The 24049-nt window shown below is 34.9% G+C and overlaps 4 protein-coding genes across 5 annotated transcripts; 1 reads left to right on the top strand and 3 right to left on the bottom strand.

Annotated features, from left to right (window-relative positions):
* Positions 1-557: 557 nt before the first annotated feature.
* LOC100806681 (rac-like GTP-binding protein ARAC8) lies at positions 558-4700 on the bottom strand. 2 transcript variants are annotated; one of them, NM_001369170.1, is made up of 8 exons: positions 4411-4700; positions 4098-4185; positions 3648-3757; positions 3497-3560; positions 2192-2256; positions 2044-2109; positions 1195-1286; positions 558-906 (listed from the first exon to the last, which is right to left on the bottom strand). In NM_001369170.1, exons 1-8 carry the CDS (start codon positions 4513-4515, stop codon positions 867-869), a joined length of 630 nt encoding a protein of 209 aa, NP_001356099.1. In that variant the 5' UTR covers positions 4516-4700; the 3' UTR covers positions 558-866. The 2 variants fall into 2 exon arrangements, with proteins under 2 accessions (NP_001356099.1, XP_040871167.1); XM_041015233.1 differs by having other exon boundaries at positions 558-1286; positions 4411-4697.
* Positions 4701-8369: 3669 nt separating this feature from the next.
* On the top strand, positions 8370-13623 carry LOC100817187 (protease Do-like 9). The gene is made up of 9 exons (XM_003525217.5): positions 8370-9117; positions 10043-10242; positions 10600-10780; positions 10895-11086; positions 11720-11952; positions 12747-12848; positions 12930-12980; positions 13085-13189; positions 13274-13623. Exons 1-9 carry the CDS (start codon positions 8526-8528, stop codon positions 13370-13372), a joined length of 1755 nt encoding a protein of 584 aa, XP_003525265.1. The 5' UTR covers positions 8370-8525; the 3' UTR covers positions 13373-13623.
* Positions 13526-15407, bottom strand: LOC102661182 (WAT1-related protein At4g15540). The gene is made up of 4 exons (XM_014775924.3): positions 14975-15407; positions 14733-14891; positions 14484-14635; positions 13526-13921 (listed from the first exon to the last, which is right to left on the bottom strand). The coding sequence occupies exons 1-4, from the start codon at positions 15194-15196 to the stop codon at positions 13846-13848; spliced, it is 609 nt and encodes a 202-aa protein (XP_014631410.2). The 5' UTR covers positions 15197-15407; the 3' UTR covers positions 13526-13845.
* A 3145-nt stretch (positions 15408-18552) lies between these two features.
* LOC102659936 (WAT1-related protein At5g40240) lies at positions 18553-20205 on the bottom strand. The gene is made up of 5 exons (XM_006580580.3): positions 20146-20205; positions 19562-19753; positions 19296-19454; positions 19054-19205; positions 18553-18926 (listed from the first exon to the last, which is right to left on the bottom strand). The coding sequence occupies exons 1-5, from the start codon at positions 20203-20205 to the stop codon at positions 18767-18769; spliced, it is 723 nt and encodes a 240-aa protein (XP_006580643.1). The 3' UTR covers positions 18553-18766.
* Positions 20206-24049: the final 3844 nt, after the last annotated feature.

Genomic DNA, 24049 nt, shown 5'->3' on the forward strand with positions numbered 1-24049 from the left:
TACTAAATAAAAAATATAACCGCATTAGGGAAAATGCCTCGATTCTGAAGCTGGTTCTTGTCAGTAATGCCTGCAAAGTACTTCTTCCATTTATTTTTAAGTTTTAGATTTTTGAATTTTTTTTATTTATCTATCATTTGTAAATTTCAAGATCATATCAATTATATCCTTGTTTGTTTTCTAATAGTTAATTAGTTTATACATGCATTATGCATTTATCGTAGAGTGAGAAGAAAAGGAGTAAAAAAAGAAATCTCATGACTATTTTATTAAAAAAAAAATCTTAATTTCTAGATAACAACCTTAAATAACACATAAAAATAAATGGAGGGATTTGTTAATGAATACTCTTGAGATGTTGGTTATAGAATTAAAAATATACAAATGAAAAATAAAAACAATTTTTTTGACTGCAAAGTAAATACTTAATGCTTTTTCAAGCAACGAATACAATAAATACGACTTAATCTTCATGTATCTGGCTATCTCTGCGTATGAGCAAGATAAACAAAAACCATTTTTTAGTTTGAATGTAAACAAAAATCATCAAATCAAACTTAACAAAAAACCAATTTTTTAATCATATATGTGAATGTAACACACAAATGTGAAATTTTGTTCTGATTACATCTATGTACGTGATGATATCAACAGAAGCAAAATAATAGCTTGCCATGAATAATTAATTGGCTTTGACTGTCCTTTCCTTACAAGAAATTTGCACGGAAAAAAGCTCAGTATTTCCTCAAAACATAACCCTATCATGAAATTAAAAAAGCCAAAGGACCCAGGTCAATTTAAAAAATTCTACAGAATGATGATGACAGTGCTTCTCCCTCCCAAGAAAAGCCTTTGGATGAAATGTTTCATTTAAAACGAACTATATTCCTTCCACAGATGACATTTCTGCAATTCCATTGAGATGGATTAAATTAAACCCTCCAGTACATGATAATCCACAAACTATATACAATCAATAATAAAAAGTTTGGCATGATTAATGATGTCTCAAGTCTTAACTATATAGAATACCACTTATTCTTTAGGTCAGGTATATAACATATATGAATAATTTTGATTGTAAGTGGCACACAGTAAATATGAATTCAATAAACACTTATTGAACTATCCCTTTTCACAAGTAAGAAAGTTTCACGTGCAGGAGTTGTTATGATATGAAAAAAGTGTACTGACAGTAGACACCCTCGACGTGGTTTTTTCTTCTCTTGTTTTTGTGGAGGCTTAATGACCACCTTTATAGCAGCATCAAAAACTGACTTCACATTCTGCAATTAATTGCATTGACAAATGACAATAGGGTCATTTACAGCTGAATTTCAGAAATAACAGGAAGTATTTATCTGCAAAAATGGCAAACACTATCTTCTGAAGCAAAAGTGAGACATAGATACTGAACTTAAAGCTTATCTTTATCGTAGATATTTCAATATTTCAATTCCAAAGAAATCATTAGGGTGAGTTTACATCTTTCGCATATTCTCTCTATAGAACTAAACTTCCCTAGAGCAAGTAACGTATAGAAATCACCACTCAATAATATATGGTCCCTTCATATAATTGATTTAACTTTTTTGCCAACTGCCACACACCAACCATATTCACAACAACAACTAAGCTTGTCTCACCAGGTGTACTCAGCTACATGGATCAATTGACATCATTGGTCTTCACCAATAATCAAATTTTCAGCAATACCATTAAGCAGTAATAACACCATTATTATTATTATTATTAAAGTTATCTTGGATTTTTCTCCATCCATTTTAATTGGATTTTATATTTGATCTTCTTTTCTCTCCAATAATTTCAAAAAGAAGTGTTCCCTTAGCCTTGCATTTCCCAGTGCAATACGTACTATGTCTGAAGTATGTTATGCTCCGTAATGCACTGGCCACAATGTGCTAAAATGTTCTGAAGTAGACAATTGAAATATTTTTCTTTAGAACAGAAATGTCAAAAATTTGTCGACAGATTGCTTGAGACATCAAGTGTTGTAAGAATAAAATGGCAGTATAAACATACCTGCTGAGTTTTTGAGCTGCACTCTATATAATATGTAGCTCCCACCAGTTTACGCAATTCCTCACCCTGATTATGAACAAAACCCAACAGTTTCAATAAACACTGGCTATTGAACTCTTTAGGTGGCTAATAAAGTAAGACATAGTACTTGCTCAGAAGTCACAGGCACCAGACCAGGATGATCAGCCAAATAGTGCTTGTCTTCTCGGAGATCTGCATGATTATCATAAATACAGTATTTTATGCAGGAATCAATCACTGCACACCTAACTGATTACCATTTACCACCAACCATGAAACATAGGTGACAAAAAATCTATACAATTGGAAGATTCAATATTTTAGCATTAGTTTTATTTATACTAAGTTGTGCCTTGGTGACTTGTTGGTCATGGGTTCGAATCCGGAAACAGCCTCTTTGCATATGCAAGGGTAAGGCTGCGTACAACATCCCTTCCCCATACCTTCGCATAGCGAAGAGCCTCTGGGCAATGGGGTACGAAGTTTTTTTTTTTTATTTATACTAAGTTGCTATTGCAGCAAGGATGAAAGAGAAATGTTATCCACAACTAGAGGCTATCAAACTCAGCCAAGGTTCTTTTCAGGATTGACTGAAGTCAGAAATAGTAAAAGTCTTGAAGGGATATGAGTGGTCAAAAGTCTTCTAATATGATAGGTAGAGACTGAAATTTGTTCATAGCAAAATATAAAAAATGTCATTATCTGAAGTAACAAATTGAGGAGATAATTAATATTAACTGTTGACTTATTATATTGTGATTCTGTTGACCAATATTTCATAGTTAGCTTCCCTCTGAATAAACTTTCTCCCAATTTACTACATTTGATGGTCAAAATTCTTCAATTACAAGCCCGACTGAAATTGAGTTATTTATTAAACTTTCTTGTAATATGGCTATGATGCTTCTCCTCATGGTCCATGTCCATTATATTTCATTTTGGTAAGAAAAGCTTGAGACATTCTTTTTATGAGCATTGAACAGTATAAAATGTAATACAAGATAATCTTAAAAGTGATTAATCTAATAAGAGAAGAATATTCAATCTAAGCTATGAGAATGAGACCTTTAGCCTTTTAATGGCATTACAGAATCAAACTTTTTCTATATAGTTTCACTCCTAACTAATGTTATACACGATATCTTGTAATTCTATGCCAAATGAGCTAGTATGTTTCAGCACAACAAAATGACAGCCTAAAGAATCTAATCTATCTATACAGCATAGGCCTATAGCTATGGTTCTAGCATGAAATCTGGTCTCAGTATAGATGGGTTCTGGTTGGACAGATCCAATTTTCACAGCATTCAGGTAAGGCCTTATGAACAAAATGGCCATAACAAAAATAGTAAAAATTAAAAGAAAACTACAAACAGAAGATAAAATAACATTGGATTCAGACAAATTGTAAGACCATTGCTTAATGACTTACCCAATTTGGTGCCAACTAGCACCACTGGAATGCCGGGAGCAAAATGCTGCAGTTCAGGAACCCACTGAACAGTGTATACAAAATTAGAAAATAGAAGAGAAACCAACAAGACATGCCAAAGTACTAATACAGTTTAGAGGCCCTAGAATACCTTCTTCAACACATTTTCATAGCTTGCATGACTGACTAAAGAGAAAGCCAAGACAAAGACATCTGCCCCCCTGTAGCTCAAAGGCCTCAGTCTGTTGTAATCCTCTTGTCCTAAGGAAGACAATGGAAGCAAATGGAACATTACAACCTTTGCCATTGCACATGACAAAATTCATTCAGCCTCATAATTAAATTAATTTGCATACAATTGTGAGCATTAAAAGAGCTAATCTTGATCATCCATGTAACAGTGAGTGATCAAGATTAACTACATTGCACATGACAAAATTCACTCAGGCTCATGAGAAATTAAATTGCATACATTGTGAGCATTAGAAGAGCTAATCTTGATCATCCCATGTAACACTGAATGATCAAGATTAACCACTCTCTATATAAATATGTATATACTACAACAAATTGACAAGCCTGTGTAACTATGTAAACATACCAGCAGTGTCCCAGAGGCCTAAATTGACAGTTGTGCCTTCCACAACTACATTTGCACTGAAATTATCAAACACCGTTGGAATATAGTCCTGATAACCAAACAACCCCACAAGCATAGATACCCAGCATAGGGGGCAAAAGGTGAAAATTAGACTCCAAGACTCAAGACAGAAGCAAGATATTAAGGAACTACCCAGTCCCAGATAACAAAGTGACATTGATTTCATGAAATCTAATATGATCTCAACACTAACTCATAAAAAGAATCTCATACAAATGAGAGAGAGATATGATATGCAACAAAGAGTTGATACCGTGGGGAATTTGTTGCTAGTATAGCAAATGAGCATGCAAGTTTTGCCTACAGCTCCATCCCCAACTGTCACACACTTGATAAACCTTGAAGCTGTTGCAGCCATTGAACAACAACAACAAGTTCTCACAAAGGTTGTGTTTGTTGAATTTAACAGACAAGTTAAGGAAGAGAGAGAGACAGAGAGAGAGAGAGAGAGTGAATGTGTATGTGTGTGTGTGTGTGTATGCGGCGGCACTTCACATGATTCTCACTCATTCTCTTGCTGTCCCTTTCTTTTTTGAAACAACTTTTTTCATCTTTTATTTTTCGTTTCCTTATATTTCGGCTTTGGGGAAATTCACTTTCACAAGTTAAAATCTGAAGATGACATAAAATAAAGATAACCGTGACTCTGTGAGTTAATCGTACATGTTGAATTTGAATAATGAGTTTGTTACCCACTCTTTCATCACGTGGACAGATTCATTTCAATTCATTTTATTAGGATGATGAGGCATGAGGCGGGTGAAGGTAGTTAGGTGCATTTATAAGATAACTAACAACCATGGTGATTGGTGACCACCATTGCCATGTCTGTGTTGTAACCATCATCACCGTGGGGACTAATATTTAGTAACGTATTTTATTTATATTCTATACAATTACTTGATCCATAGTTTCGACCCATCTTTCTCATTTTTATTCTGTGAACTCAAGTTGAACCTCCAAACACATCGAATTTCTGATCACATTGCTATCTACCAACCATGCCACATAATGTTATTAGTTACAACCAATTTCTACATAACACATAACTAATTTAAATTATTAGTAACTGTTGTTAATTATTTTGAAATTTAAAAACTTAAATATATCTCTTTTTATTTATATCGACAATTTAACCCTACCAAGTCAGTCTTATAATTTCATAAGTTCCATATAAAATTAATCGGAACCATAGATCATAAACAGATAGTGATCCAGAGCTACCTAATCATTTTTTAGCATGATGTGATAAGATACTAACTAACATTTACTATAATGAATAATGGATTGTCTATAAGGGCTAGCAGCTGAAATCAAGTCTAAGCTTTTTTTAGCAAAGTGTTTTGTTCCATTTCAGTTCAGTAATATTTTCTTTAGTTTGCACTCTCTTAATAATAATCACAAGGAGTATTTCAAGCCTCAGTACTTATACGAAGTATTTTTGTGTCTTACTATCTTCATTTCAATCACGTTCCATTAGTAAGAGCATTTATGTAAACAACAAGCCAAAAGTTAGGGATATAAATTCTGTATTTTTATTAACAGCATTTATACAAACAACAAATGAAAAATCTCTAAGTTAGAGATAAATTCTATTTTCATTATATAATTACACGAAAAACACAAGATAAAAAAAAAGTCAATGTTTGTCGACTATGAACAATGGCAGCATAAAGATTCATTTAGTAAGATGAGCAAAGCAAATGGTTGTGCAGTAGTGCTGGCTTTATGGGGAGAAAAGGATGGGGGGCTACACATTATTACTGGCATTAACAGGTTGGTGGGATGTTTAAGTAAACATTAAGCAATATGAATGATAGAAGGGGATCCCCCACAAAAAGGATCAAGGAACACGTTATGAACACAAATAGCGTCCTTACAACAGTTGTTAATGCATCATTGTTGTTTTTTCTTTTACCCTTTTTTTTACTCCAAATACTGTTAGAAGCTTAATTTCATTGAGGAAATTTAAGATGCTTATGGTTGAATACCGATCTCCATAATAACATGACCATTTAACAGCAGCTTGTTTGGAGGGTAAAATGAAGTTGAACAGTATGTACATAAAAGAAGTAGAATAGAATAAGTGATACTGATTTTTATTATTTAGATTTTTAGAATAGAATGGATTGGAATAGAATCTAATTCCATTTCATTGATCTAATACTCCTGTTTTCACCTCTAATTTAATAGTATGAGATGGTTAGTCTTTTTCTTCTATCTATTATAAAAAATATCTAAACAGTGAAATAATAATTTGTTTTATTTTAATTCATTCTAATTCACTCATTATTAAATTAAAAGGTAAATTTGTTTGATTAAAGAAAAGAATAGCGGGAAGGGCTATAGGAGTAGTTATTGTATTAGAAATTTTCTTAAATAAAAAAAAATATTAGCTTGTATGATTTTTGAATTGCATGAAAATCTATGTAAAATAATTTTAATGACATCATACACCAAAATTTGTGACTTTTATATATAAGATTTCGGGCCGCGCAGTCGCTGAGTCAATCCAACAAATTCTAACTTCTTTTGCTATTTACAGCCCCATGTAGTTTTAAAAAGATATTATTCCAAAAATACCATTTTCACAAAAACATGATTCGATTGATAAAATACACAATAAAATCATATTTCTATTGTGTAAGAGGAAGTGCAAAAAGAATAATACACAATGAAAATGTGATTCCATTGTGTATTTTGCCAACGAAATAAAGGTTCCATCGGGTAATTTTTTGTGTACCTCTTCTAAATAAAGAAACATAATTATGTTGCATATTTTTTTTATAAATATTCTTAATTAACTATATATGCAAGTTACTTTATTTTTAAAAGTAATCAAATAAATTATGATATAAATTATCTTTTTAAAATTAATTAAGAGACAATTTACCTTTTAATAGTAGTGAAAATCATTTTTAATTTAAAATAAATTAATTAGGTAGAAGTTACACTTACTGAGATAATCAAAATAATTATTATATGAATTATCTTTATTAATAATAATAATTTAATTATGATATTAATAAATTAATTGTATCGTAATTAATTTGATTACATAAAATACGCAACATACATACATTTCTGTTGTATAAAAATATACAACGAAAATACGTTTGTTTTGATGAATCAATACAAATATAAATTAAAAAGCCCGATAAGAAGATCCATTACCAATCCATTTTTTAGTGGGACAATATAAGATAGATTATGTGAGCTAGCGAGTTGAAATCTCTTGGCCCAATTAACCAAAATTAGTAGGTTAAACCAGTTAGTCCAACGAGCTTAGTTAGTTTTGATATTCCTAATTTCAAAATCAACATTGCAAATGAGACTATCAAGCATATAATTTTTTTATGTGAATTAAGAAATTGTAAAGAGTTAGTAACACATTTTCTGACATATTTATTTTGACAAATTATATTTACTATTGGTAATAAAATTGGGTAAGTTTTACTCTTTATTAAATTAATCGCATTAATATTTTTATAATTTTTAATAAAGTTTAACAAATAGGAAAAACATTAATAGTGTTTCATAGGAGAGAAGTAATAAGAAGTGAGGGCGAGTCCACGCATTTTGTGAGTTTGATAGGAGTGAAATACTGTGAAATTTTTAAAATATGGTTAGGAACCATACTGGTAAATTTCTATTCTAAACTAAGAAGAAATGAGTGAAAATGAAGCGTTGTGTTTGACATTTAGTAGGAATAGGTTTTACGAGGATTTAAAATTGTCGAAAAATATAAACTTCGATTATAACCTTAAACCCTAGGCACAATCAATCATCTCTTGCAACATAATCAATGATGTATTTTTTATTTTTCTATTTTTACTCTATTACGCTTAAACAAACAATCCATATGTATTTCAAATCTACTTGTTTATCTTCTTTTTTCCCGTAATATGCTAAACTCATTTCATTAAAAATAAAGCATAAATACAAAGTGGAAGATAATGAAAGATTTGCAGACTAGCATACAAATGAATGAACGATTTGATTCGCTTGCATGGCAGATATTGCTATTACATGTAAAATGCCCATGTTGGTGAATGACTTAAGCAAGTCATGTACATGCTTGCAATAAATGATACCAGACCTGAGCTATGAATTATTAGATAGTGCAATGCTAGAACACCTTTTAAAAATTTAATAATAAAAAAAGAACAGCTGTTTTATTTATTTTTTTCAATATAAATGCTCCCTAGATAGTGGTTTACTCGGGAAAAATCGAAATATAAGTGACAAGACCCGAATGAAAATGAGTTTGATTTTTTCTGTGCTTTGTTTCTTCCTAGGTATGAATCTGCTACAATTTCTCTGATTCTGAAATAACAATAACTCATAGTAATACCCCCAAACAACAAAATGGGAGATAACAAACGTAAGAGAGGACGCAAAGCCAAAACCCCCGCCTCCGAAACCCTAGACCACCCCGCCCCCGTCACCACCACCGCTCCAAATTCCACCTCCACCGCCATGGACGATGTCTTCTCCGTCGGCAACGTCGAGCTCATCGACACCACGGCCTCTCCGCACCACCGCCGCCTCCGCGCCCGTCCCAACCACTCCGAGAAGCCCCACGCTCTGCCCACGGGGCGCCGCCACGCCCGCCCCCTCGACAACGGAGGCGGTGACTTCTCGGTCCCCAGCGACGTCGTCGGGGTTTCCCCTGCCGTGGCGATGGAGGCGGACCCGGCGGCGTGGGTGGCAAGGGCGCTGCCGGCGATGGACTCGGTGGTGAAGGTGTTCTGCGTCCACACGGAGCCTAATTTCTCGCTGCCGTGGCAGAGGAAGAGGCAATACAGCTCGAGCAGCAGCGGGTTTGTGATTGGCGGGAGAAGGGTTCTCACCAATGCGCATTCGGTAGAACACTATACACAGGTCAAGCTCAAGAAACGTGGCTCTGATACCAAGTACTTGGCCACTGTGCTCGCCATTGGAACCGAATGTGACATTGGTAACAACTATCTCCTTGTCATTTATTTACTTTGAATTTAATACAAGGATGATAGAGTAGTAGAAATTTAGAATCATTAGACAATAACAGTGAATAAGTGAAGGGAACTAACATATATTTGTTACTGTACATACTCACTATATGGATGAGATTAAAGTATATTATATACAGAAATATATTTATCCGCTCTATGACTTCATTAAGAACCAACAAATTGGGATTTAATATTTAAAAATGATTTATTGCTATTTGAAGCTATTGTATGAAACTAGTTGTAGCATGGTTCTAAACTGCGGTTGCCATTGCGGATGTTGCGGCATGAAACTATTATATGTTTGCACTGAATATGAAAAAGAATTTTACTATTATTCTAATTATTGGTATATGTTGTATTAATGAGATGGTACAACTTTTCATTCATTTTAAGATTTGGTATCCCGACATCCCGTACGACCACACCCATTTGACCATTGACACTTAGAAGTTAGAATAAAAGATTGAATTATGCGTTTTTGTCTTTTTAGACAATAAAAGTGGAATAGAACGGTTCTAAGGTTCCGTTGCAGCTCCATTGTGGCTATGCTGTGGCATTTCATGTGATTGAAATTCAAACTGCAATTACTGGCTATTGTGGTCACGGACAGCTCTGCAATAGCAATATTGCGGTTGTGGACTCCAATCTAAAACCATGAGTTGTAGTATCGTAATAGTGAGGTTATGAAGAATAAGCTGTGTCAAGCCTTCTCGTTATATGCCTTTGCTTGTGTGTACTCATAATGGATGATAGATTTAGTTGGGGATTTTTTTTTTTTGAGGGGGGGTTACAGAATCACTAATTCTCATCCTCCAAAGTATTACTAAGGAGGCTTTTTGCTATACTTCTTAATATGAATTCAAATTAATGCATTTGATTTTACACTTGTAGCCATGCTTACAGTTGATGATGATGAGTTCTGGCAAGGGATGTCACCTGTAGAGTTTGGGGAATTGCCCACACTTCAAGACGCAGTTACAGTTGTGGGCTACCCAATTGGTGGAGACACTATCTCCGTCACCAGTGGTGTTGTATCACGCATTGAGATTCTATCTTATGTCCATGGTTCTACAGAACTTCTAGGTTTACAGGTTAGGTTGAAATGATTAGTCTTCCATTGTTATTCGTTATCATTTAATGTCTGTTTGGAGGAGCTTATGGGGAGCTTATTTGAGCTTATAAAAATAGCTGAAGATTCTCATAAGCTCTTTATACCTAATTTCATCAAGTTTCTTGGTATAGCTTATCAAAATAAGCTCTTTTTAGCTTATTCCAATAAGTTTTATGATCAAGTTTATGGCATAAGCCCTCACATAAATGACATAATAGGAGTGTACTGAATAAACATTTAATTAAGGTATAGCCAAAATCCAAATGTTCCCTTAGTTATGAACTTATGATTTGTTTAATGTATCCTGATTTTCCTTCATTAAGGTTGTCTTTTGCAGATAGATGCTGCTATAAATTCTGGCAATTCTGGTGGACCTGCATTTAATGACAAAGGAAACTGTGTGGGGATTGCATTTCAGTCCCTCAAGCATGAAGATGCGGAGAATATAGGTTATGTCATTCCAACGCCAGTTATCATGCATTTTATCCAGGATTATGAGAAGAATGGAGGATATACTGGTAATATGGTAGCTAGGAACTAAGATGTAGATTTCACTTTTACAAGATGCTACCTGAGCATTTTTAGAATTAAGTTTTATGCACTCAGATCTTTCTTTCTCTATCTGCTGTTAGGATTCCCTATTCTTGGGGTTGAGTGGCAGAAAATGGAAAATCCTGATCTGCGAATGGCCATGGGCATGAAACCTGATCAGAAAGGTGTGCGCATTAGAAGAATTGATCCTACTGCTCCAGAATCCAAGGTTTTGAAGCCATCAGATGTTATCCTTAGTTTTGATGGGGTTGATATTGCCAATGATGGAACAGGTGAGTGGTTTTGTTTCAGTTTCTTTATACATTATGCCCAGTATGTAGCTTACATTTGTTTAGGTGTACTTTGTTTAGCTACTAAAAACTAAAAAAGTCTTGAGTAGAACTATTATTTCTTGTTTGATAGCAACTATGATAGAAGAAAATAGTGTTATTTATTAAATGTGTGACCTCTTTTAGAACAACGACAGCATTCGTTGAATTAAATGTGTCACACTGACGACTCCTCACCATATCTCTCAGATTTTGATCTTTTACATAAACCACCTGTTTTATGACTAGAAAGTGCCTTGCTAACCCTTTGTTTGGTGAAGGAGAAATAGGGTGGAGAGGAAAGAAATAGATGGGAAATAAAAAGCTGAGTGTGTTTGGTGCAGGGGAAATGAGAGAGGAAAAACAAAACTCCGTCATCTCTGATTAGTCATAGTACATTGCTGGATCAATTTTAATTCTTATGTAATTTAGTTGTCACTATCTATATTGGTGCACTATTTTTTGTGTTTGTTTACTGATTAGGTAGCAATAATGAGACTTCATGTAATTAACCATCTCTCCTGTGGCCAATATATAATATATCATAGATTTGAGTTTAACAGTCTGTAATATAACCTCTTGGGGTGTTCTTGTCAGTTCCATTTCGCCACGGAGAGCGCATTGGTTTCAGTTATCTCATATCACAGAAATATACTGGGGATAATGCAGCAATCAAAGTACTGCGGAATTCAGACATTTTCAAATTTGACATTAAACTTGATAGTCACAGAAGGCTTATTCCAGCACACAGCAAGGGCAAACCTCCCTCATATTATATTATTGCTGGATTTGTTTTTACAACTGTTTCTGTTCCATATCTTCGTTCCGAGGTCTGTGGCTAATCCAGCATCCCTAATTCCCTATGCATTAATAATTCCGTTATTTGGTGTCTTAGGTGTTGCTGTTTGTTTTACTATTGTTAATATTGATATGGATGCACTTCAGATTTTCAGCACTTTCAATGTTTCTTCCTCCCAAGTGGCATTTGAATGTCTAGTACTTGTGTTCTGGACAAATTTAATCTGATCTGATGATTTGAACTTGTGTAATATCTGTTTAAAATGAAAAATCATTCATCATTGCTGTGTAAAACTCAAGACAGGGATCATTATTGATGAGTAGATCATTGAGATGTTTAGAAATTAAAATAATTTATGCCATAATGATATAGTGGACTGTGCTGGTGAAGTTATTACAAGGTTTTTTTAATGGATGAATAATGTGGTTCAGGTTTCATAGCAATGTCCTGCTATCTGCTGCATTTATATGGCCTATACATAACATGTATTAGATTCTGTGCAAGGACTATGGTTCTGTATAAAAGTTGAAGCTGGTGATTATGTTTATTAATGTATTTATTTCAGTTTCTGTATGTATCTCCCTGTATTGAATGTAATCTAAGTCTAGTCTGTTTGTGACATGTAAGGTTTTGATATTATACTATTATATAAGCTTTCACTCTAAAGTCTCATGACATGAGAAGAGTATATTACCTTGTACCTTTTATTATTGACTTTACTTTTGGCATTAACTATTAAATTCATTCATTCAACCTGCATTTAGTAACTTCCTTGTGGATGGAGCCATTCTTTTCCAACTCATTTTACCATGTATGAATGAACAGTATGGAAAGGATTATGAATATGAAGCTCCAGTCAAGCTTTTGGATAAACTGCTGCATTCGATGCCACAATCACCGGATGAACAACTTGTTGTGGTCTCTCAGGTATGCTTTCTCTCGGTCTTTCTTTCTGTTGTTTCTCCTAAGGACCTTATGATGTCTGATTAACTTTTTGACACATTAAAGGTGCTGGTGGCTGATATCAACATTGGATATGAAGATATTGTTAACACCCAGGTTGGTAATGGTTATGTTCCATCTTTTTTGCTTTTCCTTGCTGACAGCTATATTGGCTTAACTGCTCAGTTTTTTACTGGTTTTTATTCTGTATATCTGTGAAGGTCCTTGCTTTCAATGGTCAACCAGTGAAAAACCTGAAGAGCCTAGCCACTATGGTAGAGAGCTGCAATGATGAATATCTAAAATTTGATCTAGATTATGATCAGGTTCACTTGCCATCCTTCCCCGTTTTATGTGCTTGTGTGAAAATGGCAGTAGCCTTATTAACTAACTAATCCTCTTATATGCAGATCGTGGTGCTTCGCATGAAGACTGCAAAAGCAGCTACTCTTGATATTCTTGCAACGCACTGTATTCCATCAGCAATGTCTGATGATCTTAAGTCATGATATGAATCACAATGTAGTAGATTCTGCATCATGATCTTAAGTCATTATATTTTTAGTTAGATTGTTTCCCTACATGGTACTGGGAGTTATGTTTAATTTAAGTGCTAATGCCTCTTGGGACTCTGATGGTTCCACATTTTGAAAGAGATGATAGATAGGTAAGCAGGATTTACATTACAATTCATTGTCTTCTGATACATTGGCCTTTTTCAAATTTTGAGGGAACTGAGCAATGTAAAGAGTTTCTATTATTTTCACCTATGTGATATATACCAGAGCAGGCAGTGCAAAACAGAACTATAGATTGGCAACAAAGTTTTTCAGAAAAATAAAGATTCTTTCACCACATTGGTGTCTGTTACTTGAATAAAATTGGCCAAGATGAACGTAGTCATCCGTTTGGTTATGCTAAAACGTTTCTTTGGTGGGACTCTAATAGAGGACTCGCTTGGGCAGATGGGGATGATTTTCTATCAACTTGGAGGTCTTCTGCGTTTTCCTCTTTTGATTGTGCCCACAATAATGTGTACAGTCCGATGGCGATTATCACTGCGCCAGTGATATTAAAAAAGGTAAATAGAAAGCAGTTGTACTGTCAGCAAAGATTACCCAAGACACGGTTAAGCAGGCAATTAGAAATTTGGGAGCTAGATTGTTGAAACAAATTGCTTGATGGTTTTATCTAATGTGCAATACCTATGAAGGTTCAATTATCAATTTGATCTCCTAATTATTTAAAATAGTTCAATTTGTTCTTCAAGTTTTAAAAGTAAATCAATTTGGTCTTCAAATTTTTAAAAGTTTCAATTTCGTCTTCAAGTTCTTAAAAATTTGAGAATCAAATTGGTTTATTTTTAAGAATATGAAGATCAAATTAATTTATTTTTAAGAACTTGATAATTAAATTAAATTTTTTAAAATTTGAGGAACAAATTGAATCATTTAAAATAATTTTAGAAACAAATTGATGATTAGTCCAATATGTACTTAAAAACATGTTTCATTATTTCTTATTAGTACAGTACCTTCACTTGTTAGGAAATGAAGGACTGAGTGTTAATATGATATCTGACGATAATAGAGGTGAAAAACAAAGGACAATGAGAATTACCTGCCAAAATGGAGTGTTTCACAAAGGAAGACAACACTCGAAAAGGCAGCAATAGCAATCCCTGCAGGCTTGAACATGCTAACAAATACAGGTCCTTTCCTTTTTATGCACCATGCCGTTACAGAAAATGTCACCGCGCTTCCTGCAATAGCCTGCAATATTGTTTTCCACACACGATACGAATGAGCATAGCAATAAATCCTCGAGTTGGTTTACAACTTGTTTTAAAGGTTTCTAATATGTGCTTACTGAATAGAATATACAGATGAGCTTATCGTTGGGGCTTATTTTCCATACATTTGAATCTCTGACTACAAAGAGAGAAAGTATTTCACTTTGGATGGTTCCAAACAGGCAATAGTAGGCTATTATGGTTGATTGAGATGAATATTCTTTCAGAATTACTGCCTGCAAACAAGCTCAACCACATCACTAAAATTAAAGACCTTCGCAACTATTTAGCTTAGTGGTCTAAATATTAGGAATCTCACCTGAGTAATATTCCAGGCTGCAAAAGAAACAGAGGCAATGGCAAATACGAGACCCCCAATGACCCAGTTACTGGTTTCATCCAACAAAGATGGTTGAATTCGAAAGGTGATGATAAAACTACCCTTATAAAGGGTAACAACTAATGCTCCAGAGATGGACAGCACTGCGCCGATGACCTTGATCTTGCTTATTGAGCTTCCAATTTTCAACTTCTCCATCATATAAGATATGGTTTTTAGTTAAGGCAGTAAAGTAATCCAATTGTTATGCTTATATAATATCATAGTTTCTGTATCGCCAACAACCATGGTAATGATAGAGAGTGTGTTGCTAGCATTTACCTGTACTTATAGTTTTAGTTCTAATGTTGAATGTAACAACATATACTTTATAAAACCTGAGTTGTAAATGTAATTATACACAATGTCTTGCAGTAATAAATTACCTGGGGGTAACCGCTAGCACAAAAGTGATTGCTGGAGACAAATTGCTCGTAGTGGATCCAAGAGTGGCAGAGCTGTAGTCAATGGCGGTGAAAACACAATTCTGCATGACAGTTAAGCTGCAAATCTCCGATGAACAACAATCTTACATTTTTGTGTATGGTGATTATCTTTCCTTATAAAGTAATTGGAAAAAAAAGGTATATAATGCAATCAATTAATTACATAGACACACACAAACCCAAGAATGCCGAGGAGGAAGAACTTGCAGAGAAGCGAGAAAGAGAGGGATGGTCTTGTTCTGCAAACAAGAGGGAGAGAAGTTGAAAATATTGGCAAAGATTAAATAGAGTGAAAGAGTTGTGCTATCTAAAAAAGTTGAAGTTGAAGTCTCAAGTTGCATGGCATGACGTGGTAACTTTATAAAATTAACTTGTGATTCCTACTTACAACAAACAACCTAATAAGAACTAATAATTTCCTTTGTGCTGAGATTTTTAAGGGACACCGTGTTTTCATTTTGTTTTCTTTTGCTCTTAATCTTTAAGTCCAATCTAAGAGAAGGTGAGAGTATAACTGTCTATGAAGAAAGGGGAAGGGAGGAGTATGAGAGTTGCGAGAGCATTGGAGTAGCCAACAAGAACGAAGTGGTTCATTCCTCTTGACATGGCTGCTTTACTCAACGTGGACAGCTCCACGTCAAGGCACTCCACAGTCGCCATCGCTATGAATGGAGTCCATTCCACCAAATTGCGTTTCACTCCCATTTGATCCTTTTCCTTCTCCTTCTCCCCCTGCAGATGTTGTGAATTGGGTGGGTTTTTAACATGAAAAAAAGGTTGGTTAACATCTTGTGGGTTGAGTATCATACTTGGATACCCCATCATATCATTTTTAGACACTTCATTGATTCTCTTTTAATCACATCACATATTATATCTATTATTTTTTCTCTTTCCTGGTGTAATTACTATATGTGGGGTGTCTAAATTTTTTTTCTTCCTTATATGGGTTATTAAGACCACTAATTAGTTCAACAGAGGTATGTATATATATATATATATATATATATATATATATATATATATATATATATATATATATATATATATATATATATATATATATATATATATATATATATATATATATTGTTTTCCTTGCAGTAGCATCACAATTGACCTTTATCCACCAATAAAAGTGGGAGGCTTCCGATCAATATTTGATGTCCCATCACGTGGCTGCATACTTATAGTTGTATGAAATGCATGGCTGGTTTCATCCCTGAGAATGCAACATCATTACGTGCCCTCCTGTGGCAGTGGTGTGAGACATATTTTATGAATAGTAGAGAATATATAAAAGAGTGTGACTCGAGAATATCAATTTCAACTATAGAGCCATAAATTTAGCAACTAAATTGTCTATACTCTCTTATCACGTGCCTTTGACAACTTCTACCAGTCTTTCGTGATAACATACAGCCTATAAGTACCATATGGCACCAGTAATGCTGCATCTTTTTAAAAGTGTGAGATGATGACATATTAACCTCTGAAAGATAAAATATTTAAATTTAGTTCTTAAATATGTAAAAGTGTAACATATTGGTCGTTGAAGGAGGTTAAATACTATTTTTCCAAAAGTTATAGTATTACTCTATTTGTTCCTAATTTTTTGTTGTTATGATTTTTATACTCCAATTTATTATTTTATAAGTTTCTTTATCATTTCCAATTATTCCATTTATAACTTACTTCAATTTACGATAATTACTTCAGATGGAATCAACGAGAAGTTCGACAGTTTATAAATCCTACTGCTTACGATTTTGACATCTAATTCGATCTATGTGACACATGGTAACAGCTTCTAACTTGAAATTCTTGAGAGCTTGCCTTGAATCCTTCAATCTCTCAGCACTTAAATCATTTATCTTCAACATATTTATCTTCCTAGTTTCAATTTCAATCTCGAGAAATTGAAATTTGGCCAATCTCAAGGTGATGCTTCCAACACTTAATAAAAAATTCTAAGTGGGCACCAACAGATCTAGAGTATAAGCAGGCCCCCTTGCCTTCCTTCCCTGTCTTATGTGCTTGTGTGAAAATGGCAATAGCTTTATTAACTAACCTATCATTTTCTAGGTAGACAGTGGTCCCTATTGGTAAATATTTGTGTTTTAATTTAAAATTTATAAATATATATTAATTCTATTTTATAAAATAATATTTATTTTAGATTTTCTTAATATTTTGTTTTAATGAGTCAAACTAGTTTGTTATATTTGTTGTGACAACTGTAGGTTGATTTTCCAACTGTCATATTTCTAACGGTCATATTTTGTTGTTGCAAAATGCCTATATATATCTCTTTTCTCTTTTCTTTTCTAGAAATGACAGACTGAGAGCTCTGGTTTCTTTCGGCCAAAAATTTATCTCTTTCTTTTCCTATACAAAACTTAATTTTTGTGAGAGCAAGAGCATTGGTGTTTATAAGGTTCGGGAATCATTTCGCTGCACACGATCGGAACCAACGGGTTGTCGTATCTTGGGAGAGGAGCGCAATTAGAATTTCTTACCCGTGCAGTGAGGGCGTTTTCTCTCTAAGGATAGCGTTTACGCGCTTCAACTCAGGCTATTTAATTCTTTCCCCTAATTTAATTTTTCCTTGTGCTCATTGTATGTTATAATGCATTATTTATGTGATGTCAATTAAATTTATTTTGCTACTCTTATTTTGTTATTTAATTCAAGACTGCGCATCTTATTCGTATTTAATTTTCTTTCATTTTTATTTTATTTTCCAACACCCTATCCTTCGCACAACGACTGCAAAAGCAACTACTCTAGATATTCTTGCAACACATTGTATTCCATCAGCAATGTCTGATGATTTTAAGTCATGATCTGGATCATAATGTAGAAGATTCTCTCAAGTCATGCACAGTATCTGGTAAAATTAATGATGCAGATGTGTGGGCTTGACTTAACTTTTGGTTAGATTCTTTCCCTATATGGTGCTGGAGTATGTTTAATTCAAGTGCTAATGCCTCTCGGGACTCTCATGGTTCTGCACTTTGAAAGGGGCAATAGATAGGTAAGCAGGATTTGCATTACAATTAGTCATCTTTTGAGACATTGTCCTTTGTTAAATTTTGAGGAAACTGAGCAATGTAAAGAGTTTTCATTACTTACACCAATGTGATATATACAGACAGGCAATGCAAGACAGAACTATAGATTGGTAAAAGAAAATCCCCTGAAAAGTAATGATTCTTTCACCACACCGGTGTTTGTTGAAAAAATTGACGAAGATGAACTACTAGTACTAGACACTGGTAAATGCTTATGCTAAAACATTGCTTTCATGGAACTCGAGTAGAGGACTCGCTTGGGCAGACGGGGATGACAGTCCATCAACTTGGAAGCCTTTTGCGTTTTCCCCTTTTGATTGTGCCCACAATACTGTGTAAAATCCGATGGCAATTATCACTGCACCAACAACACTAAAACAATGGAAGCACACAAAAATGCTTTGTTGATAACTTGACATTTGATAACAAAGTCCCGTGGTCCAGGTGAACAACATAGCAAAGAACATTTTTTTTTTTCTTTCTAGAATGAGATAGTTACCTGCCAACATGGAGTGTTTCACCAAGGAAGACAACAGTCGAAAAGGCAGCAATGGCAATCCCCACAGGCTTGAACAAGCTAACAAATACAGGTCCTTTCTTTTTAATGCACCAAGTGTTTACAGAAAATGTCACCACACTTCCCACAACAGCCTGCAATATTGTTTTCCACAAACTAATGAGCTTTCAGCTATAAACCCTCAACAATTTACTTGTTTTTTAGGGTTTCAAGTACGTGCTTACTGAATAGAATACAGCGATGAGATCAATGTCAGGGCTTATTTTCCAGTCATTTGGATCTCTGACTACAATGAGAGAAAGTATTGCACTTTGGATGGTTCCAAACAGGCAATAGTAGGCTAATATGGTTAACTGAGATGAATATCCTTTCAGAATTGCTGCCTGCAAACAAGCTCAGACAAATCAATCCATCACTAAAATTAAAGGCCTTCGCACCTATTTAGCTTAGTCGTCTAAATAAATAACCAGACTTAAGAATCTTATCTCACCTGTGTAATATTCCAGGCTGCAAGAGAAATAGAGGCAGTGGCAAAGAAGAGACCTCCAATAACCCAGTTACTGGTTTCAGCCAACAAAGGTGGCAATGGTTGTGTTGGCGAGGGTTGAGTTCGAAAGCTGATGATGGGACTTCCTTTGTAAAGGGTCACTAGTAATGCTCCAGCGATGGACAGCACTGTGCCCTAAAGAAATAAATTAAAAAAAAAAAGACTAAATCAAATAAAAAAGGTATATATGATATTATTTTTGATATAAAAAGTGTTAAAAATAACTAAAAAGATCGTAGGATTCAAACTTAAAATTATCTTTAATTATATTTTCTAATTTTAAAAAAATTATAATTTTAAAAGATAATAATCAAGCACTAATTTAAAAGAAAACAAAAAATAATTAAAGAAAAGATAACATGTAATTTGATTAGTTAAAAATGTGAGAGTTTAATTCCTGCAAATCTACCAGTTCTCACAGGAAAGAACTATGAAAATTGGAAGATTCAGATTAGGGTAGTGATGCGATTCCAAGGGGTTTGGGAGTTCGTAGAAGAAGGTTATATACCTGTGGGAGAGAGAGCAACAGAGGAATAAAAGGCTGCTGATAGAGAAAAAGAAAAGAAAGATTGCAAGGCACTTTTCATTTTGCACCAAAGTGTAGATGGTGCAAACTTTGAAAAGATAGCAATGGCTCAAACCTCCAAAGAAGCATGGGACATTCTGCAGAAATCTCATGATGGAGCCACAAAAACCAAGAAGATCAAGCTGCAAACTCTGAGGAGACAATATGAACTACTACAAATGAAAAAGAATGAATCAGTTGCTGAGTACATCACAAAAGTGCAGACAATGGTGAATTCAATGAAGGGCTATGGAGAAAAGATAACTGTGCAATCAGTTGTAGAGAAGGTGCTTAGAACCATGCCACCCAAGTTTGACCATATTGTGGTAGCCATCGAGGAATCCAAAAATCTTGAAGAGCTTAGCCTAGAGGAATTGCAGGGATCTTTGGAATCTCATGAACAGAGAATGAATGAAAGGATAAATGAGAAGAAAAGTGAACAAGCCTTGCAAACACGGTCTAATCCAAAGAAGCATGGTGATAGATGGAAGAAAGAGAAAACTGAAGGGAAGAGCAATAAATGGAGGGGAAATCAGAACAGTGATAAAGACCACAAGAAAGGAGGGGGATCCAATTCCCAAAACTCTTCAAATAGAAAGAAGTTTGACAAAAGAAGTATTCAATGCTTTAACTGTCAAAAGTTTGGGCATTTTGCTGATGAGTGTTACAGCAAACCCAATAACAAAAGAGAACCTAAAGGTGATGATGCAAAATTGGCTCAGGAAGAAGATGATGACACTGAACAGGTACTGCTAATGGTAACTACTCAAATTGAAGGGGCAAGTGATAATTGTTGGTACCTAGACACAGGTTGCTTCACTCATATGACAGGAAGAAGAGAGTGGTTTCTCAACCTTGATCAATCTGTGAAGAGCCAAGTCAAATTTGCAGATGGTAGAATCTTGATTGCTGAAGGAATTGGGAAGGTCCTTATCAAAACAAAGGATGGAGGTCAGTCTTGCATCACTGATGTACTCTTTGTACCAGGTATGAAAAGTAATCTACTCAGCTTAGGTCAATTATTAGAAAAGGGCTTTATGACTAAGCTTGAAAACAAGATGTTGAGAGTGTTTGACAGAAATCACAAGCTCATTTTGAAGTCCCCTCTTTCAAAAAATAGAACATTTAAAATTGAGATTGATGTGATAGAACAGAAGTGTTTTACTACTACAGTAAACAGTGAAGAGTGGTTATGGCATTACAGATTTGGCCATTTAAATTTTAGAGATCTGATTAAGCTAAACTCAAGAGAAATGGTGTTGGGTTTGCCTCAGATCAAGCCTCCTAGTGAAGTATGTGATGGTTGTTTACAATGTAAGCAATCAAGAAGCACTTTCAAACAAAATGTACCAATCAGGGCAAAAGAGAAACTTGAGGTGATTTACTCTGATGTGTGTGGCCCTATGCAAACTGAATCTCTGGGTGGAAACAGATACTTCATATCCTTTATTGATGAATTGACTAGGAAAGTATGGGTTTACCTAATAAGAAGGAAGAGTGATGTCTTTGAAGTCTTTGAGAAGTTCAAAAATATGGCAAAAAAGCAAAGTGGCTCATTGATCAAGATATTGAGAACAAATGGTGGTGGTGAATATGTTTCTACAGAATTTCAAGAATTTTGTGATCAAGAAGGCATAATTCATGAAGTGACTCCTCCCTACACACCTCAACATAATGGAGCAGCATAAAGAAAAAATAGAACCATAATGAATATGGTAAGGAGCATGTTGAAAGGCAAGAGTCTGCCCAAGTACTTGTGGGGAGAAGCAGTGTCTACAGTTGTCTTCATCTTGAATAGGAGCCCTTCAAAGAGATTGGAAGGAATAACACCTGAAGAAGCTTGGAGTGGTGCTAAACCAAATGTGAGCCATTTCAGAATCTTTGGATCACTTTGTTTTAGGCATATCCCAGATCAGTTAAGAAGGAAGCTAGATGATAAAGGTGAACAAATGATCTTACTCGGATATCACTCAACTGGAGGCTATAAGCTGTTTGATCCAAAGAGTAAGCAGATAATAATTAGTAGGGATGTGATATTTGATGAATCTAGAAGCTGGAACTAGGAGCAGAATACTGAAATGAAGGGACCTTCAATAATGATAAGGTCAGAAGAGGAAGAAACAAGTGAAGGGAATGGTAATACCACTCAAAGAGAAGTGAGACCCCAGAGAAATGCACCCAAACCAGCTAGATTTCAAGGTTTTGAGATGTTGTCTGATGCTGATGTAAGTGCAGATGGGAATCTTGTACATTTTGCTCTATTTTCTGAAGCAGAACCAATAAACTTTGAAGATGCTATGACTGATCAGAGGTGGGTTGAAGCTATGACAGAAGAGCTTAAATCTATTGAGAAAAATCAAGTGTGGGAGCTAGTAACTCAACCAAAATCGAAGAAGCCCATTGATGTGAAGTGGATCTATAAGATTAAGACAAATCCAGAAGGCAAGGTGGTCAAGTATAAAGCTAGACTTGTGGCTAGAGGATTTTTACAGAAAGCTGGGATTGACTACAAAGAGGTGTTTGCACCAGTTGCTAGAATTGAGACTATTAGAACAGTAGTGGCAATTGCTAGCCTAAAGAATTGGACAATGCACCAACTAGATGTGAAGTGTGCTTTCTTAAATGATCCTCTTGATGAGGAGGTCTATGTGACTCAGCCACCTGGATTCTCTATAGCTGGCCAAGAGTCAAAGGTTCTCAGGTTGAGAAAAGCTCTTTATGGACTTAAGCAAGCCCCAAGAGCTTGGAACAAGAAAATTGACAGTTTTATGATGAAAATTGGCTTTGATAAGTGTAGCTGTGAGTTTGGAGTCTATGTAAGATCCAAATCAGTAGGTAATATCATTATTATATGCCTCTATGTGGATGATTTGTTGATCACTGGTGGTAATGAAAGTGAGATAGCAGAACTGAAAAGGGAATTGATGAGTGAGTTTGAAATGACAGATATGGGGGTTCTATCCTATTTCCTTGGATTTGAATTCAAGAAGACTGAGAGAGGTATTTTGATGCACCAGAGCAAGTATGCAACAGAAATATTGAAGAGATTCAACATGGTTGAATGTAATTCAGCAGCAACACCAACAGAGGCAGGTCTTGTACTTGAAAAGGAGGGCAAGGAAGACAAAGTCGATGCAACTGAGTTTAAACAGATTGTTGGTTCTCTCAGGTACTTGTGTCATTCAAGACCTGATTTAGAATTTGCTGTTGGACTGGTAAGTAGATATACGAAAGGACCCAGAATTCCTCATCTCCTAACTGCCAAGAGGATTCTAAGGTTCATAAAAGGGACCATCAATGCTGGAATTTTATTTCCAAATAAAGACAATAACAACTCAGAGGAATTGATGGGATATACTGATGCAGATTGGGGAGGAGACAGAGATGACAGAAAGAGTACTACAAGTTACATATTCATGTATGGTGCAACACCAATATCGTGGTGTTCTAAGAAGCAATCCATAGTGGCTCTATCAACATGTGAAGCTGAGTATGTTGCAGCTGCAATGAGTGCTTGTCAAGCTGTCTGGTTGGACACATTACTACAGGAATTAAAAATCAAGGAGAGTGATGGAGTGAAGCTTTTTGTGGATAATAAGTCAGCTATAAGCCTGTCAAAGAATCCAACCTCTCATGGTAGAAGCAAACACATAGAAATAAGGTTTCACTATCTTAGGGATCAAGTGAACAAAGAGAAATTGAAAGTGGAGTACTGCTGCACATTTGATCAACTTGCTGATATTTTAACCAAACCCCTCAAAGGGGAGAGGTTTAAAATGTTAAGGGACAAAATTGGCTTGATGAACTTAGGAGATCAAAATTAAGGGAGGGTGTGAGAGTTTAATTCTGTTTTGGCTTTGTATATA

Source organism: Glycine max, chromosome 5 (assembly GCF_000004515.6).
Source record: "Glycine max cultivar Williams 82 chromosome 5, Glycine_max_v4.0, whole genome shotgun sequence".
In the NCBI taxonomy this organism is placed as follows: domain Eukaryota; kingdom Viridiplantae; phylum Streptophyta; class Magnoliopsida; order Fabales; family Fabaceae; genus Glycine; species Glycine max.

Bases quoted from the DNA above. Each gene is read 5' to 3' on its own strand.
- LOC100806681 (XM_041015233.1), bottom strand. From the start codon at position 4,515: ATGGCTGCAACAGCTTCAAGGTTTATCAAGTGTGTGACAGTTGGGGAT. The intron at 2,110-2,191 runs GTACTATGTCTT...GTTCATAATCAG, and splicing joins TGCCTGTGACTTCTGAGCAA to GGTGAGGAATTGCGTAAACT. The intron at 1,287-2,043 runs GTATGTTTATAC...AATTAATTGCAG, and splicing joins GCAGCTCAAAAACTCAGCAG to AATGTGAAGTCAGTTTTTGA.
- LOC100817187 (XM_003525217.5), top strand. From the start codon at position 8,526: ATGGGAGATAACAAACGTAAGAGAGGACGCAAAGCCAAAACCCCCGCC. The intron at 10,243-10,599 runs GTTAGGTTGAAA...TGTCTTTTGCAG, and splicing joins CAGAACTTCTAGGTTTACAG to ATAGATGCTGCTATAAATTC. The intron at 11,953-12,746 runs GTCTGTGGCTAA...ATGAATGAACAG, and splicing joins TTCCATATCTTCGTTCCGAG to TATGGAAAGGATTATGAATA.
- LOC102661182 (XM_014775924.3), bottom strand. From the start codon at position 15,196: ATGATGGAGAAGTTGAAAATTGGAAGCTCAATAAGCAAGATCAAGGTC. The intron at 14,892-14,974 runs GTGAGATTCCTA...GCTTGTTTGCAG, and splicing joins CAGCCTGGAATATTACTCAG to GCAGTAATTCTGAAAGAATA. The intron at 14,636-14,732 runs GTAAGCACATAT...ACAATATTGCAG, and splicing joins TCATCTGTATATTCTATTCA to GCTATTGCAGGAAGCGCGGT.
- LOC102659936 (XM_006580580.3), bottom strand. From the start codon at position 20,205: ATGAAAAGTGCCTTGCAATCTTTCTTTTCTTTTTCTCTATCAGCAGCC. The intron at 19,455-19,561 runs GTGAGATAAGAT...GCTTGTTTGCAG, and splicing joins CAGCCTGGAATATTACACAG to GCAGCAATTCTGAAAGGATA. The intron at 19,206-19,295 runs GTAAGCACGTAC...ACAATATTGCAG, and splicing joins TCATCGCTGTATTCTATTCA to GCTGTTGTGGGAAGTGTGGT.